General features: G+C 31.5%; 1 protein-coding gene across 3 annotated transcripts in view; it reads left to right on the forward strand.

Moving 5' to 3' along the window:
* LOC111694859 (uncharacterized) overlaps nucleotides 1–15,821 on the forward strand; it is an 18,461-nt gene extending 2,640 nt beyond the window's left edge. The window contains exons 3-22 of one of the 3 annotated variants that reach the window (XM_023463896.1): nucleotides 721–758; nucleotides 1,151–1,219; nucleotides 1,708–1,746; nucleotides 1,842–1,862; nucleotides 3,026–3,068; nucleotides 3,776–3,801; nucleotides 4,185–4,251; nucleotides 4,784–4,850; nucleotides 6,732–7,046; nucleotides 7,321–7,392; nucleotides 8,837–8,895; nucleotides 10,365–10,437; nucleotides 10,723–10,804; nucleotides 11,738–11,895; nucleotides 12,123–12,189; nucleotides 12,580–12,721; nucleotides 13,776–13,909; nucleotides 14,296–14,377; nucleotides 15,613–15,668; nucleotides 15,726–15,821. In XM_023463896.1, the coding sequence (XP_023319664.1) occupies nucleotides 721–758; nucleotides 1,151–1,219; nucleotides 1,708–1,746; nucleotides 1,842–1,862; nucleotides 3,026–3,068; nucleotides 3,776–3,801; nucleotides 4,185–4,251; nucleotides 4,784–4,850; nucleotides 6,732–7,046; nucleotides 7,321–7,392; nucleotides 8,837–8,895; nucleotides 10,365–10,437; nucleotides 10,723–10,804; nucleotides 11,738–11,895; nucleotides 12,123–12,189; nucleotides 12,580–12,721; nucleotides 13,776–13,909; nucleotides 14,296–14,377; nucleotides 15,613–15,668; nucleotides 15,726–15,798 (1,683 nt within the window). In that variant the 3' untranslated portion in view covers nucleotides 15,799–15,821. Of the gene's footprint in view, nucleotides 1–720; nucleotides 759–1,150; nucleotides 1,272–1,707; nucleotides 1,747–1,841; nucleotides 1,863–3,025; nucleotides 3,069–3,775; nucleotides 3,802–4,184; nucleotides 4,252–4,783; nucleotides 4,851–6,731; nucleotides 7,047–7,320; nucleotides 7,393–8,836; nucleotides 8,896–10,364; nucleotides 10,438–10,722; nucleotides 10,805–11,737; nucleotides 11,896–12,122; nucleotides 12,190–12,579; nucleotides 12,722–13,775; nucleotides 13,910–14,295; nucleotides 14,378–15,612; nucleotides 15,669–15,725 lie in introns of those variants that run through there. The other 2 variants (XM_023463898.1, XM_023463897.1) reach the window with 2 other exon arrangements.
* The last annotated feature ends 1,016 nt before the right edge of the window (nucleotides 15,822–16,837 follow it).

The following is a 16,837-nucleotide window of genomic DNA, read 5'->3' on the forward strand; positions in this document are numbered from 1 at the left end:
CCTCCCACCTTCCTTTTTCTTGTTCCCCTTTCTCCAACCTGTTCCCTTTTTGTTACCATTTTCCTCGCCCGTTTTCCCTTCCCCCCTTTTTTCCTTATTAATCCTTCCTCTCATTTCTTCTTCTTTCCTTCTCCTTTCTTACTCATCCCCTATCTTTTCCCCCTCCCACTTCCCCTTTTTTCTCTTTTCTCTCCCTCTAACTCCCCCTTTTTTCTCTTTTCTCCCCCTTTTTTCTCTTTTTTCCCCCTCCATCTCCTCCTTTTTTCTCTTTTCTCTTTTCTCCCCCTCCAACTCCCTCTTTTTCTCTTTTCTTTTTACTCTTTTTACAATTTCACAAATTAAACATAAAACATTGGCACACTCAAATTTTCTAATCCAGTTATCTTTGCAACCTGATGGTGTAAACTTTTGACATTTTAAATAAGATTATTTTATATAACAGAATTAATAGTTTGAAATATCTTTAGGATTCCGGATTTTGTTCTCTTTTTATTTTGTTGTTACTTGCTTGTAATTTAATTTGTCAATTATGGTTGTGCAGGTTTTTTTTCATTGTATAATTAGAGGTATTGTTCTCATCCTTAGTCTATCTTCTCATCTTTTCACATAGTCATGGTGCATGGAATGCCGTCAGAATTTTTTTTTGTAAAATTTATATTTTTAATTTTTTTGGTTTCTTTTTTATCTCAATGTGTTATATAATTATGCTTTTTGTTTTAGGCACTTTGCTTTAAACGAGATTCATGCGTGAAATTCAGGATTGCAGAAATTTGTTTTTGATTCTTATAATTTTCCCTCTTTGCAGTCTTATTCTTATATACTTATGCTTAGTTTCATTATCTTGTTCTTAATATCAGTCATATTCTTATTCTCAGCATTTTCAAACTAATGCTTATCAATCTTATTCTGATCTTATTCGGTTATTTTCATTCTCATATTTCCTAAAAAATTTCTTATTTTCCCTTCTTCTTCTTATTCCTCTCATTGTTATGTATACTCTTGTTTTATGCCATCTGATATTTTCATATTCATTGGACTATTTCAAAAGTCGTCTTCTTATTCCACAGATTTATGGGTCCCACTGTATTATTTCTCAAAATCAAAATCTTGATATTTCAAAACATAATTTGCTGAGCTTGCATACTTGTAGTCATTTCTTATCACCAGATTCTCGTTGTGTTCTCTTCAAACAATGTTCTCAGCCCATCAAACCTTGCAGGTAACAGAATGTCGTCGTTACTAAAATGTTCTCAGCCCGTCAAACCTTGCAGGTAATAGAATGTCGTTGTTACTAAAATGTTCTCAGCCTGTCAAACCTTGGAGGTAACAGAATGTCGTAGTTACTTCAATCTTCTCAGCCCGTCAAACCTTGCAGGTAGCAGAATGTCGTCGTTACTACAGTACACAAGAATCTCCCTAGACAGGACTGATTCAGTAAACCTGGTTTACTCTCCCGGTTGGCTAAAAATCGGCCCGGTAATAGAAATGAACCGTAGTTTACAGTGAAAACATAAACATACTGTATTAATGTACTCTACTGCATATAATTTGTGAACATTTACATGATTTGTACACTTTGAACTCCCTTTCAGGCTGAAAGGGACTGAAAAATTTCATTCCGAGAGATTCTTTTAATTCCTCTCTATATATTCTATTCTCTATGCTTACTTCTTAGCAAGTGTGTTTAACAACCATGATATTTTTCAGTGATTGTCTAAGTGGACCACCATACCCAAGAATATCCAGGCAAACAATAGACATGAAATAAAAACTTTTTATCTTTAAACAAAAAAAATCTAAAAACAAAAATACGGGAAATAAGAATGTCTATTTTTTAACAGTTGTCAGAGACAGCCTCTCAGGAAAACATTTATTCTACTCTTTACAACATGGATTCCATAAAACTATGGAATAGGAAGACGACATTTAAGCATTCTTTTGTGTACTTATAGTGCTGTTTGAAACCAAATACAGGGTGTCCCACATCATATTAGACCGTCAATCAGTCTAAATTACGATTTTCGGGACTAATCAGAAAATTTAAGAAAAAAGAATCATTTTGAAAAATTGAATAATGCTACTATAAGAATTTTCTTGCAAAACGAAAAATTACTAGTTTTTTCGAGTATGAAGGTTTTATTTTAGCGTTAAAGCTTGTGGAGGTAATCTAATATGATATGGGACACTCTGAAGTTCTACCAGTTGCTTAAATATTCACTTATTAACTGAATCATGGGTCTGTGTGCACTGCACAAAACTACTGGGTTTCCTAACTTGAGACTAACATGAGGCTATTCCACCTTTCTGAGTCATATTCATAACTGTATTTCACCATTTTTAAAAATATTCCAAACCTTTACAGAGAGGAATTTACAGCAAAAGAATTTTAAATGTCAAAAACTAGAATTGATTTCTTAAAGAGTTAAATTAGTTTTACAATAAAATATAGTTTCTTACAAATATAAATCAAATAATCTTTTATGTTTTTATGTGCATTGCTCGGTAAATTAGATTTCTTTATTAAAATTGAGCCATAACTTTAGAACCTATGTTTTACCTATTTAATATGAACTTTTCGTTTTAGCTATTTATACTTTTTTCTTGGGATAATTATTTCAAATATTAAAGTGCATAAATTCTCTTAATTTATTTTTGAATTAGAGAATTAATGTTCCGATACAATGTAATTTTTTAGCTAGTTTACGTAATATCTTTAAATACAGGGTGTCCCACGAAACATGACAGTTGGTGAATAGTTTAGAATGTCTTCTTCCATAATTTGTTAAGTTGTTTAATACCAAAGACAATAATAAAAATATTATATGGGAGTCATGTTATGGTAAAATTGATTTCAAAGTAAAATATATTTAAACAAAAGATTTTTCTAACGAAATAAACTGCAAAAAGCCTTTAATATCTAATACAGTATAAGGAAGACGACATTCATAACGATTTATCAACTGTCATGTTTCGTGGGACACCCTGTATGTTTCTGAAATTTTAACAAGAAAAATGAATGTGCCAGAAATGGACAAGACGAGCCAGGACTAAATTCTTTACCAGAAAACGTAAGTAAACAAGTAAAATTCAGTGGTTGTCGTACATATCAATACTTTCGATTTCAAATTTAAACCAAACTTTAATAGAAAAGTTGTCTTCATTGTGTTTATATAAACGCCGACCATGCTGCATACAAATATTTTTTTTGCTATGCTTTTAGCTGCACTAATGATTTAAAAAATACTTAATTTTCTGCAACAAAAGATAAAAAATCTATTTTTTTGTCGAACACAATTCTAGCGAATAAATTCTATTCCAAGAATTCCTTAAGACAATTTAAGCTTTTTAATTTCTGAGTTCTAACCTATCCTTTCCATTTGTTACCGGCAAACAATTAAGTTTTACTGGAATGTTTAATCTAACCTTCTGATCTGGTATTTCATGGCATTACTCGATTACTTTTTTGGACTTTAAAAATAAGTTTTTTTCTCCAGGATATTTTCTATTTTTAAAAGCATCCATATTTTACTTTGGGTTTCCAGTGAACGAAAACCTTCGCGAAAATTTTCTTGCGTAAAATTTTTCAAGATAATTCGCGAAAATAAATTTTGCGAAAAGAATCGAAAACTATGCGGAAAAAAACAAAATATGCAAACATTTCGCGAAAAATTGTTCAAAATTCAAATTTCATTTTTTATCGCGAAATTTATCACTGTACAATTTTTTTAATTCAAATTAATGCACACTAATATTAGTCATGCATGGTTTATTGTAGGCAAATAAACGACCCCGATGCCTAAGGAAATCAACATAAATACTTCCACTTAAATATAACTTCTATTGAAATTAGACACTAAAACTTTTATTAGATATCAGAATGTTTGCAATTTAATGCTTTTGCAACTGAAAAAGAATTGGGTCTTTACAAATTTTCTAATCTCTATATCTTTGCAACCTAATAATATGGTGGAAATCTTTGATATTTCAAACTTGAATTATTTGTTCTAAAAATAATTCATAGTTTGAAATATCTAAGGTCTACATTGGGTTGCAAAGATATGGGAATCGTATAATATCAAAGTTTGTGACAAAGACCCAATTCCTTTAACCCTTGCTTGTGCCTTTGCCTTTGCTTAAGTCTTAGCTACTGCATTTGCTACGAGCCACATGTTGGTTGTGTACAGCGGAACTTGTTTTGCACTCTGTCCTACCTGCTTTCTTCCGGAAACCAATAAAAACACTGGAAATAAGGTATATTATGTATACTTATTATATATAATGTTAAATGTAATCTCAAAGCCCATGTTATGATTGTTCATAGGCGAGCAAACATGCTTAGTATTATTAAAAACACATGAAAGACATGGATTTTAATTTGGGCTGGGTGTTATCGTTCAGAGATTGGATTATTTGAAAAAATAAAACTCTGCATTCAAAATCACATGTTTGAACAATTTATAAATTAATAAAATGTTTCTAACTTTTTTGTCTTGAAGATCTCTGTAGATTAAATAACCAATGAGATTTAGCCAAAAACTCAATTTTTTCCCAATCCCTATACCTTTGCAACCGGATGGAGGAATTCTTTGATATTTCAAACTTATATTATTTGATCTAACAAAATTCATATTTTGAAATATCAAAGGTCTAAATTGGATTGCAAAGATATGGGAATTAGAAAATTTAGGCAAAGACTAAAAAAGAGCAAACAAATTTCTGAAATAATCCTCCACAAGAAACTTGCATGCATTTGAAAGTTTTTTGCATTGGAATTTTTTTTTAGGTTGGGAGCAAGGATTCTAGGAATAAGGAGGATGAGGAGGATATGGACCCTTATGGCGGGGATGGAGGTACATTTAGTGGGATGTGTAATTTCAAGTGACCCTACATACAAATATGACAATGCCCGATTCACAACAGTACCCTCTGTCTCATCAAAATGTGCAAAGATATTGATGTTTCTCAAGGTTAATAATTGTTTTGAGTAATTCTATAGTAATTTCTATATATTACGCAAGTTACTTTTCAAGGAAAACCTCAATAATTCAAAATTATAAATCGCACTTGATCTCCTTGATTAGACAAAGCTTTTAAGGGTACAATAGTGAATCAGGTATGGATGCATGGATGAATATAAAAGTGAGCTTACAGTTCCTTAAAGAATAAATAAATTAGAAATTTAACATTTTAAAGAGTTCAGAATTTGCAATTGAGAAAAATTTCAATTATGAAGATCTTCATTTTTTTGTATAAATTGTTGTTAATTTTTCTGCGAACGAAAATTTTAGATCTTATGAAGGAAGTTTTTTTATATCTATATATAAATTTGGCTTGTCTGTTTGTTTGTTTGTTTGTTTGTTTGTATCCAATAAACGTCAAAACGGCTGAACCGATCGGGCCAAAATTTTTTGTGGGACATTTAGGGACCCCAGGGAAGGTTTATGAATGATCAAAATTTCAAATATTTGTCTCCATCAAAATTCGATCTTCATTAAATTTTTGAAAATTTTGAAAATCCACGAAATTTTTTGTGAAAATCCGCGAATTATTTTTGTTTTGTTTTACGATGTACACAAAGAGAACATGTTCACAATTAATTTAGAAGATGGGCGCGAAGCGCCCTCTAAGGCTAGTATTATAAAAAGAAATAACTTGCAGGAACTTAATGAGCAATTTCAATTGTGAACCTCCATGCAAAAATGGAAATATCCGATTTATCCTTGAAACCTTTATCTGATCAAAATTGTGAAATATATTTTCATAAATTGTCGGTTTTTTTATGTTTAAAACTGTGCTTAACGACGAAGGAAAAATAATCAGTTTAAAAAATTATGATATCTAATTCATACTTTGTAAGACATTGCATGGAGGTTCACTTAAAATTTTGCTTACAGTCCCTTTAAACGTAACAAAAGGATAATGGAAAAGTATGATGAGATGCATTCAAGATTTTAAGCTTTAATATAAATACAAAACAGTCAGATTTTTAGGGATTGAACAATTTAACTATTTAAGTTTTCTTTAAGTTGTGTAAACATAAGATTCATTTTCAGATTTGTTATTTTTCTTTTGACCTCTATCTGAAGGTAGTGAATTGTCTATGTAGCATAGATCAGCAAATCAAATTTCCTACAAGAAAAGCGGAATATCTCATTCGATCTTGATTACTCATCGGTTTTTCAGAGTACCCTTGTGAATCAGACATACAAGCTCCTTTAAATACATTTTGTCAATTGATTTTCCAGAATATCAGAATTAAAAAATTGAAAAAATAGCTAAAAAAACAAAGTATATAATCGGCGTACAAGTGTTAAAATGGAGGAAGGATTGTAAGAATATAAGAATTATGAAAGACATATAAAGTAGAAGATTATATAAAAAAAATAATTAATTGGAAATGAATGTAAAAAGAAAAAAAAGAAATAAATTGATTGGAAATAAATGTAAAAAGAAAAAAAAATTAATTGGAAATGAATGTAAAAAGAAAAAAATTAAATAATAATACAGTCATGATCAGAAAGACCCGGAATGCATTAACAGTTTATCAGGTGACTTGGCATATATCTATGGCAATTTGAAATGCCTCAAAAAAACAGACTTTTTGGAAATGGCAGGCCAGGTTATTTAGTGATTATCATTTCATCAATCATTTTAGTCAAATTAGGTTGTAAAGTCGTCTGATTAATTTTAATTATGATAAACAATAAAAGTTATTTTAAAGTTTATTTTAGGATTTAATGAAAACGACGAGAAGAACTATGATGAAGAAGATGATGATGATGATGATGAAAATGATGATGGTGATGATGATGATGATGATGATGATAATGATGATGAAGATGATGATAAAGTCAATGTTGATGACGGTCTTCTTGATGATGTATTTGGAGAATTTCCTGAAGCAGAAAGCAAAAATAAGAATAATAATCGGAGAAACAATAACAACAACAACAACAACAACAACAATAACAACAAAAACAATAAAAGAACTAATAATGGTTCTGGAAGTAAATCTAACTGTCCGACCTGTCCACCCTCTAATCCAGGTCAAACATTTTTATTTGAGGTCAAAAATGTTGAGCACAGAATCCGGAGGTTAGGCATTGTTATCAGGTTTTTGTGCAGACCTACAAATTAATTTAATTCCTCTTGGATATCCCGTGGTATTTGTAGCCTGCAGGGATAACTTTAATCGGGGTAGTAAGCCTTTCTCCCTCAGAAGTTTCCATAGTGGATATCGAGATCAAGCGTTATTTAACAAAAAAGTGTTGACCTCCATAATGACCTACTTTTTTCATTTTCTAAAATTAATTGTTTTAGGATTTTATTACTGTGTAATGGGGGGAAGTAATGCCAATGGCCCTGTTTCTGCTGTTTCTGTTTTAAATACAGGTTGGTATCACAACTGTTTCTGTTTTAAATACAGGTTTGTATCCCAACTGTTTCTGTTTTAAATACAAGTTTGTATCCCATCTGTTTATGTTTTAAATACAGGTTTGTATCCCAACTGTATCTGTTTTAAATACAGGTTTGTATCCCAACTGTTTACGTTTTAAATACAGGTTTGTATCCCAACTGTTTCTGTTTTTAATACAGGTTGGTATCACAACTGTTTATGTTTTTAATACAGGTTGGTATCACAACTGTTTCTGTTTTTAATACAGGTTGGTATCACAACTGCTTCTATTTTAAATACAGATTTGTATTACAACTGTTTCTATTTTGAATACAGGTTCGGATACAAAATTGTATCCCAACTGTTTCTGTTTAAAATACAGGTTTGTATTACAACTGTTTCTATTTTGAATACAGATTGGTATCACAACTGTTTTTATTTTTAAATACAGGTTTGTATTACAACTGTTTCTACTTTGAATACAGGTTTAGATCCCAACTGTTTCTGCTTTTAATACAGCTTTGTATTCCAACTGTTTCTGTTTTAATTACAGGTTGGTATCACAACTGTTTCTATTCAAATGAAGGCTTGTATCATAACTGTTTCTATTTTGAATACAAGCTTGTATCCCAACTGTTTCTGTTTTGAGTACAAAATTGAATCCCAGCTGTTTCTGTTTTAAATACAGGTTTGTATCCCAACTGTTTCTGTTTTAAATTCAGGTTGTATCCCAACTGTTTCTGTTTCAATTACAGGTTGGTATCACAACTGCTTCTATTTCAAATACAGGTTTGTATTACAACTGTTTCTATTTTAAATACAGGTTTGGATACAAAATTGTATCCCAACTGTTTCTGCTTTAAATACAGGTTTGTATCCCAACTGTTTCTGTTTTAAATACAGGCTTTTATCTCAACTGTTCTTGTTTTAAATACAGGTTTGTATCCCAACTGTTTCTTTTTTTAAATACAGGTTTTTATCTCAACTGTTCTTGTTTTAAATACAGATTTTTACTCCGGCTGTTGTTTTTTAAACCACATATTAACTTTTTTTCGTCTGTTTTTACGCCAAACTTAAGTAGATTGCGCGTAAAAGATTAAAATCTTTTGTATTTTCAGTCATAACTCGTCTTATTAAGGACCTATTACGAAAACAGGTTTTTAATTTCTAATATGTAATCAGATAAAGATGTTTTCTTACCCAGGAAACATTTTTACCGACTTTATGTGCCGATGGCGAAGATGTCGGGTAAATAATTCTAAATATGTTCGCCATCGGTTTGTCGGAGACTAAATGTTTGCGTAAAATCATAACTAGAGGAGGTACGAGGTCACAAAGTAGGACCAATAATGTACCATTCATTTGATCTTCTCCTTCTGTTAAGTTTGCAGTGGATTTTTGAACTATTTTTGATTTCTGATTTATCTTAACGATGTTTAGGAAGTTACGCTGTTCCAAGGGCACCTCTTATATCTCCATTTCCTTCCTTTATGACACAGGTTTACGTCAAACAAAAGTAAATAGCACGTCAGATTGACATCTTATATGTTCTTAATCGGAACTCCTCTTAAAGAGCTATTGTTTTGATTTTGTATTATGAAACCAGAGGCCTAATTTAAAGAATTTGAGCCGCGGCTCCAAATTAAGTCGCGGCTTGAATATGGTTGGTCCCACTTAAATTTGTATTCAATGTTTCAAGATTTAAGCCGGAGCTTAATTAAACGCGGTTTTTAGTGGATTTATGACACGGCTCAAATTCATAAAATTCGGACACGGATAAATCTGGTTTTCTCACACTTAAGCGTAAAATGAAAACTAGAAGAGCTAAGAGGTTACAAAGTTGTAAGTAATGTTTACAGTTTACAGTTATCATACTAAGGAACTTGTCACAAATTCTAATTTTATTTCTCTTATATCTTAGCAACCCGATGGTATAATTTTATCTAGCAGTATTTGTTGTTTGTAACATCATAGGTTTACACCATCATGTTGCGAAGGTTTAAGGATTAGAAAATAGAGTTTGTGAGTTTGTGAAAAGTTTTCAGTTTTTTATTCTGAAACTCATAAAATCGTTTTTATGGTTTTTTAGTATAAAGCATTAGAATTCTAAACTTTTTTAACATGGTTGGTGTTGAAAGAATTTCTTTTGTTGCTTATTAAAAATCCCATATCACAAACATAATAACTTCTTGTGAATCATTTATGGCAACCACGTTTAGGTTCGTTTTAAAATTAACTTTTAGTAAAATTTCTAAGATTTCAAAAAGTTTGCTTTTATTAAATTTTGCTATATTTTATAATGAAAGAAAATATAAAGAAACAATTCAAAAACGATTGTTACAGCAAGTTTATTTGCTTCTTTTTTATTCATATATTTCCTGTCCGGGTAAAAATTTAGCTTATAGTGTAATATAGAAAAAACAATTTTGAAAACATTGCTCTTTTTGCACAATATGCCAAAATTTGCTCTTCATGCACAATATGTCAAAATTTGCGCTTTTTCAATATGCCAAAATTTGGTCTTCATGCACAATATGCAAAAATTTGCGCTTTTTCAATATGCCAAAATTTGCTCTTTTACACAATATGCCAAAATTTTCTCTTTTTGCACAATATGCCAAAAATTGCTCTTTTTACACACTATGCCAAAATTTTCTCTTTTTGCAAAATATGTCAAAATTTTCTCTTTTTGCACATTATGCCAAAATTTTCTCTTTTTGCAAAATATGTCAAAATTTTCTCTTTTTGCACATTATGCCAAAATTTTCTCTTTTTGCACAGTATGCCCAAATTTTTTCTTCATGCACAATATGCCAAAATTTTCTCTTTTTGCACAATATGCAAAAATTTTCTCTTTTTGTACAATATGCAAAATTTTACCGGAAAGGAAATAAGGCAAAAAAACTACACAAAAAATAAGCAACCTAAATGCTCATGAATACACCCAAGGTTAAAAATTAACGTTAAGGGGAACGGAGCAACCTTCTCAACCTTCACAGGACAATCTCTACTCACATGTGTACCCGGATATCCGGTTCAAGGTTGGTTATGGAACGCAACCCTGAATATATACAATTTAATAAAACCAGTTGAATTGCCCGGCGTTGCCCGTTTAATTTTAAAAACCAAATATTCGCATTAAAAAAAAACAATTTTAAGATGGGAGAAAGTCAGTTTATCTTATACAAAGGTTTATAGAGTACCATTCTAAATCGGACATGCCAATCCATGAACGGTGGGTTACTTAAAAAAAGGTTAACAGTCCCTTAAAATGTTATCTTTTCTAATATTCTTTAGTAAAAATTATTATTAAAATTATTTTCAAGGATTTTATCCTGGACAAAACTTCGGTCAATTTTTCCCTCAAACATACGTTCCTGGAACCTGCAATTCTTACGATTTCAACAGGTAGGAGAATAAAGGGATTGTATTATACTGTAGGAGAATACAGGGATTGTATTATACTGTAGGATAATACAGGGATTGTATTTTACTGTAGGAGAATACAGGGATTGTATTATACTGTAGGAGAATACAGGGATTGTATTATACTGTATGAGAATACAGGGATTGTTTTATACTGCAGGAGAATATAGGGATTGTATTATACTGTAGGAGAATAAAGGGATTGTATTATACTGTAAGAGAATAACGGGATTGTATTACACTGTAAGAGAATAAAGGGATTGTATTACACTATAGGAGAATAAAGGGAAGGGATAAAAAAAAGAATGTGCAGGGTGTCCCAATAAACATGGGAATTAAGTGTAGATCTATCATCTCCTTAACCTTTTAAAGTGACGATATCTGAACTCTTTTTGGATAGGCAGATAGCTGAAACTATACAGTACAGGGTGATGCAATTTTAATGTAAACTTCTCATTTCAACTTCAATTTGCCATCTCCCAAGTAGCAATATTCAAACATAAATTTTTTAAATGGAATAAAAATTTAATTTCTTGCGAAAAAGTCAATTGATATTGCCAGAAGGGAACTGAGCACTTGCAATAAACTCCAATTTTCCCATCCTTAAACCTTGGCAACCCATGACCTTTGATATTTCAAACTATGAAGTCTAAGAAATAATCACAGTTTAAAATGTATTAAAGTTGACATCCTCAGACAGCTTGCAAAGAATAGGAATTCAAAAATTATTGTTTGTGACCTTTGCTGACAGTATATTTAGTTTGAGAAAATACAATATGTAAAAGATAAATCAAATTAATTGTTATTCCGTTTAACTTTTACCTTTTATCTTTAAAAACTTTTAAAGTCCTTTGAAATTTTTTGGCAAACTTTTGTTTATTGATAAATCTTCAAAAACATTTATTTTATTGCTAGAAAATCTTGGACTTCTACTGGTGGAAAATTGAACACAGCTCGTGAAGGTGGGTCAACTCTTCGTGTTGGCAGCTACCTGGTAACCCTAGGCGGGGTTTCACCGTCTGGATACCCTGTACCCTCAGTAGAGATATTTGATTCAAGAAGAGCAGACAAAGGTGAAGGATTTAATGCTATACATAAAAGAACATCTATTGAAAATGGACAATGCGAAGAAAATAAAAATTTCAGTTTTTCACTGATCAAATTTAATGTGAAGAAGTAAAATTTTTATCTATTCGCGAATGTAAAATTTGGTAGACTAGAGTTTTATTACTGCAATATTTTGTTAAAGCACATTTAAATCCATTGATATGTTTCAATTTCAAACCAGGAGCTTTTCTAGGATGGAAACAGATTCCAAGTTGGAGTAATCCATCTGCCACGAGGGACCAGTGTACTGTCATGACCAGGTCCGCCATTTTGAAAACTTACTGTACTATATATAGATACACCGTAAAGTTACAATTAAAGTCGTCTTTTATGTAACTTAAGTTATGCAATATTCAATATGATTTTCTAATTATTTTTAATATTGATGATTTATGTATACATACATAAAATTAATCCATGTATAGTATTGGGAAAGGGTCGGGCCGGTATGAATATAGTAGAGCGTTCTCCATCTCTGACTTCACTAGATTGTTGAGAAACTAATTCGTGTTGTGAAAGGGACTGTAAGCGAAATTTCAAAATCTGCAGTGACGTCTTCCCCACCTCGCACACTCGAAGGTTGGAGTTCAGCGTCTGCCTAAAAATTGCGCTTACAGTTCCTTAAAATAAGGTGAACTTAATCTATTCAGGGATCCTAAGCATGGCCCTGAGCTGATGGTGATAGGAGGAGAGGGACGGGAAGGATCAGTTATGAAGATGGTTTTAGGAACAGGACAGTGGTTTTCTCTTCCCGGCATGCTTTATCCTAGGAAACAGCATGCTTGCACGAAGGTTCAAAAGCACTAATTTTATTATTTTTTTTTATTTCAAAAACAGTGTTATAGCATTCATTATTACGAGTTACCAATTCTAATACTGGGTTACCTACTACACCATGCTAAAGTTTTGCTAACCCTAATCGGCACTGGTATAAGCACGACCACATTTAATCTATGCTGCTAGAATTTTTATAATAAGATGCTAAAATGTCCGACCTACTTTTGTTTGAGCTATTGAATATTTCGACAATTGTTTATTCTTCGAGCATGTTTGCTAAAAAGATATAGGAATTAAATCATAGATAAATAAATAAACATAGATAGCTTATATACGCAAAATCACCAAGAATTGTACAGTCCGCGAACTCATACTTCTAGGGGTCAAAGTGTACTTCAATGATAAGTGGGGTGGTTTGGTGTTTTAATGGGATTTCATAGAACAAGTGTAAAATAACTCCGGGAATGGAACTATTTGAACAACAATATTTCACTGAAGAAGGACATGAGAAGGACTAAACTAACTTAAATTTCTCTCTACAGAACTCATGTACACCACAAGTACTCAATGACATAAGAACAGCCAATGTTCACAACCGACCTAGTTAATCTTTATAATAGGAATATCTTTAAAACATCTCTGTACATTTATATCTTTCAAGATGAAAAATGTCGTCTTATGCGCAATCTATCTTTATCTATGAATTAAATTCAAGCTTGTTTAAATGATTCAAGTTCCTTTGACAAAGAAAAGACAAAATTACAGCTGCCGGGAATTTTGAACTAAGTAAAAGGATGGAATAAATTCTTGTCTCAATTTCAGGGAGTAAGGCATAGAAGGGAGATATAACTGACGTGGTTCGCCCTACCATATGATTATACATGCCTTGAAGACGGTACTCCGTTTGAATAAGAAATATGTGTCTAATGTACAATTACCTCGTTTACAATAACCTATTTTAAATATTTCATATACAAATGGAGTACCCTTCTGCAAAGCATGTATAATCATATGGTAGGGCGAACTGCGTTAGTTATATCTCCCTTCTATTCCTTACTTCCTGATCTAGGTAAACATGAACGGAAGACCGGGCGTAGTAGTCTCCGGTGGCTCTGATGGATTCCACACTAACATGACAGCTGTCGAGTTCTTTGATCTAAACTCAGGGGCATGGGTCAACCTACCTAGTCTAGATAGAGGAAGGTAAGTCGTCTTTTAAAAAGGAGAGATTAAAAACTCCAATTTAAAAATGTTAAAGGTACTGTAGAGTGCCCATGACTGATTCACAACGATCAGCCGATATCTGAGTAACATTAAGTAGATGTTGTTGTTTTTCTGTTGATTTCCTTCATTGTCTAAGACTCTGAATAATAAGGTACAAGTCACTTCTATAGAGAACCCAGAATTTTAAGCTTGAAAAATATTGATATTCTATTTGGCCTTAATCAGAAATTGGTTTAAAGGGAGAGACGCGCGTTTACTCGAATAAAGGTTTAAATGGCACCGTTATTAATCTGACGTGTCGCCCTATACATGGAGGGGGGTCACTCGAAATTACTCTTCAGTTCCTTTAACTTGAATTTTGATAGACGAGGTCACGTGATGACAACTGTTGAAGGAAATCTAGCAGTAGCAGGAGGTACAGCTACAGGAGCACAAGGGGATACAGAGGTAAGTCTTGTTTTTAGTTCTCTTAGTTCTCTTAATTCTCTTAGTTCTCTTAGTTCTCTTAATTCTCTTAGTTCTCTTAATTTTCTCAGTTCACTTAGTTCTCTTAATTCTCTTAGTTCTCTTAATTCTCTTAATTTTCTCAGTTCACTTAGTTCTCTGAGTTCTCTTAATTCTCTTAATTCTCTTAGTTCTCCTCTTAATTCTCTTAGTTTTCTTAACTCTCTTAATTTTCTTAATTTTCTTAGTTCTCTTAATTCTCTTAATTCTCTTAGTTCTCTTAACTCTCTTAATTTTCTTAATTTTCTTAATTTTTTTATTCTCTTAATTTTCTTAATTCTCTTAATTTTCTTAATTTTCTTAATTTTTTAAATTTTCTTAATTCTCTTAATCCTCTTAATTTTCTTAATTTTTTATTTCACTTAATTTTCTTAATTCTCTTAATTCTCTTAGTTCTCTTAATTCTCTTAGTTCTCTTAATTCTCTTAATTCTCTTAATTCTCTTAATTCTCTTAATTCTCTTAATTCTCTTAATTTTCTCAGTTCACTTAGTTCTCTGAGTTCTCTAAATTCTCTTAATTCTCTTAGTTCTCTTAATTCTCTTAATTCTCTTAGTTTTCTTAACTCTCTTAATTTTCTTAATTTTCTTAATTTTCTTAATTTTTTTTATTCTCTTAATTTTCTTAATTCTCTTAATTTTCTTAATTTTCTTAATTTTTTTAATTTTCTTAATTTTCTTAATCCTCTTAATTCTCTTATTCTCTTAATTCTCTTAATTCTCTTAATTCTCTTAATTCTCTTAATTTTCTTAATTTTCTTAGTTCTTTTAATTCTCTTAATTTTCTTAGTTCTCTTACATTGATAATATAAAGTTTTTAACTTTTTTCTTAAACAAAATTGATACCATTTGAAAGAAGAACAGAGTAGAGCCAATATTTTTTCCATTCCAATTTCCGAATTCAAAAACTAGGCACTTTTATTATAGGCAGTGGCCAAACTCAGTTAGTTTTAGCCGCGGTGCTCAGTGCCCAAGCCTGTCCTAGCCGCGGCGCTCGGTCCCCTACCCTTTCCTAGCCGCAGCGCGTGGTCCCCTACCCTTTCCTAGCCCTAAAATAAATACTAATCTCTCTCTTATTATAATTCATTGCGGCATTCGCGAGTAATTGAGTTTGGCCGCTCCATTATTTTAGTGACACTCTAAATCTAATCATTTTTTTAATTATTCTTTTTTTCTCCAGTTTCTGGACGATGTTGAAGTTTTCGACGGAAAACGATGGAAAAGAGCAAATTACAGGTAACATAATTTTTTAAATTACAATTATAATTTTTTTCATAGTTCTTATTATCTTAGGCTGGACGGAGCAAGAAACGGAGCGAACCTTGTCAAAATTCCGTTTAGTTCTTTTGGTTCATTTACTGGATAATAAACAAATTTCAGAAAAGAAAATTAAAATTTATTGTTATAATTGGTATAAACATTGAATTACATCACGTGATATAACTTTAAGGTTTTCGAAAAAAAAATATAACGTAGTCCTGTTCTATCCTGTTCTATACTGTTCTATCCTGTTCTATCCTGTTCTATCCTGTTCTATCCTGTTCTATCCTGTTCTATCCTGTTCTATCCTGTTCTATCCTGTTCTATCCTGTTCTATCCTGTTCTATCCTGTTCTATCCAGTTCTATCCTGTTCTATCCAGTTCTATCCTGTTCTATTTTGTTCTATCCTGTTCTATCCTGTTCTATCTTGTTCTATCCTATTCTATCCGATTTTTTTAAAAGGATTGCAAGAGTGATGGAATTGAGTTTTTTTCCCACAAACTCAAATTGTCTAATCCCTAAATCTTTGCAACCGGATGGTACTCTAAACCTGTGATATTTCAAAGGATTTTAGTTCATAGTTTGAAATATCAAAGATCTACTTTATACAATGGGAAGCGAAGATATAAAGATTAGAAAATCGGATTTGTGGCAAAACTCAGTTCCTCTAGATGACTTTTCATGCAAAGATGGAAGCACCAGCTTTGTCCACTCAAATTTTTCTAAAGTTTTTTTATCTGTTCATTTCACGTTTCTCTGCATAAGTCTCCTGCGTATTTTTTTCAGATAAGAAAAAATGGAGAAATTATTTTGAAACTTTCCGAGTCAGAATTTTTTTTATCAGAGTAAGGCTTAAGGGTACCGTTGTAAATCAGGCAGTGCCATCTTTACATGGACGGTCACTTGAAATTACGATTATAATGTTTTTTCTATTATAATTATAGTATAGTCTTTTTCTATTATAATTATACAAAGAGAATAGAATATATATTAGAGGGGAATTTACTAGAAAAAAGTGTAAAACGGCCATTTTGTTGTACTGTTTCCATAATATTAAAAATAAACCAAATAATGAATTAGACTGGTTTTATAATTGACCAATGATCATTTCACATATTCTCTATGCTTTTCACTTTACAAACGA

Source organism: Eurytemora carolleeae, unplaced genomic scaffold (assembly GCF_000591075.1).
Source record: "Eurytemora carolleeae unplaced genomic scaffold, Eaff_2.0 scaffold67, whole genome shotgun sequence".
In the NCBI taxonomy this organism is placed as follows: Eukaryota; Metazoa; Arthropoda; class Copepoda; order Calanoida; family Temoridae; genus Eurytemora; species Eurytemora carolleeae.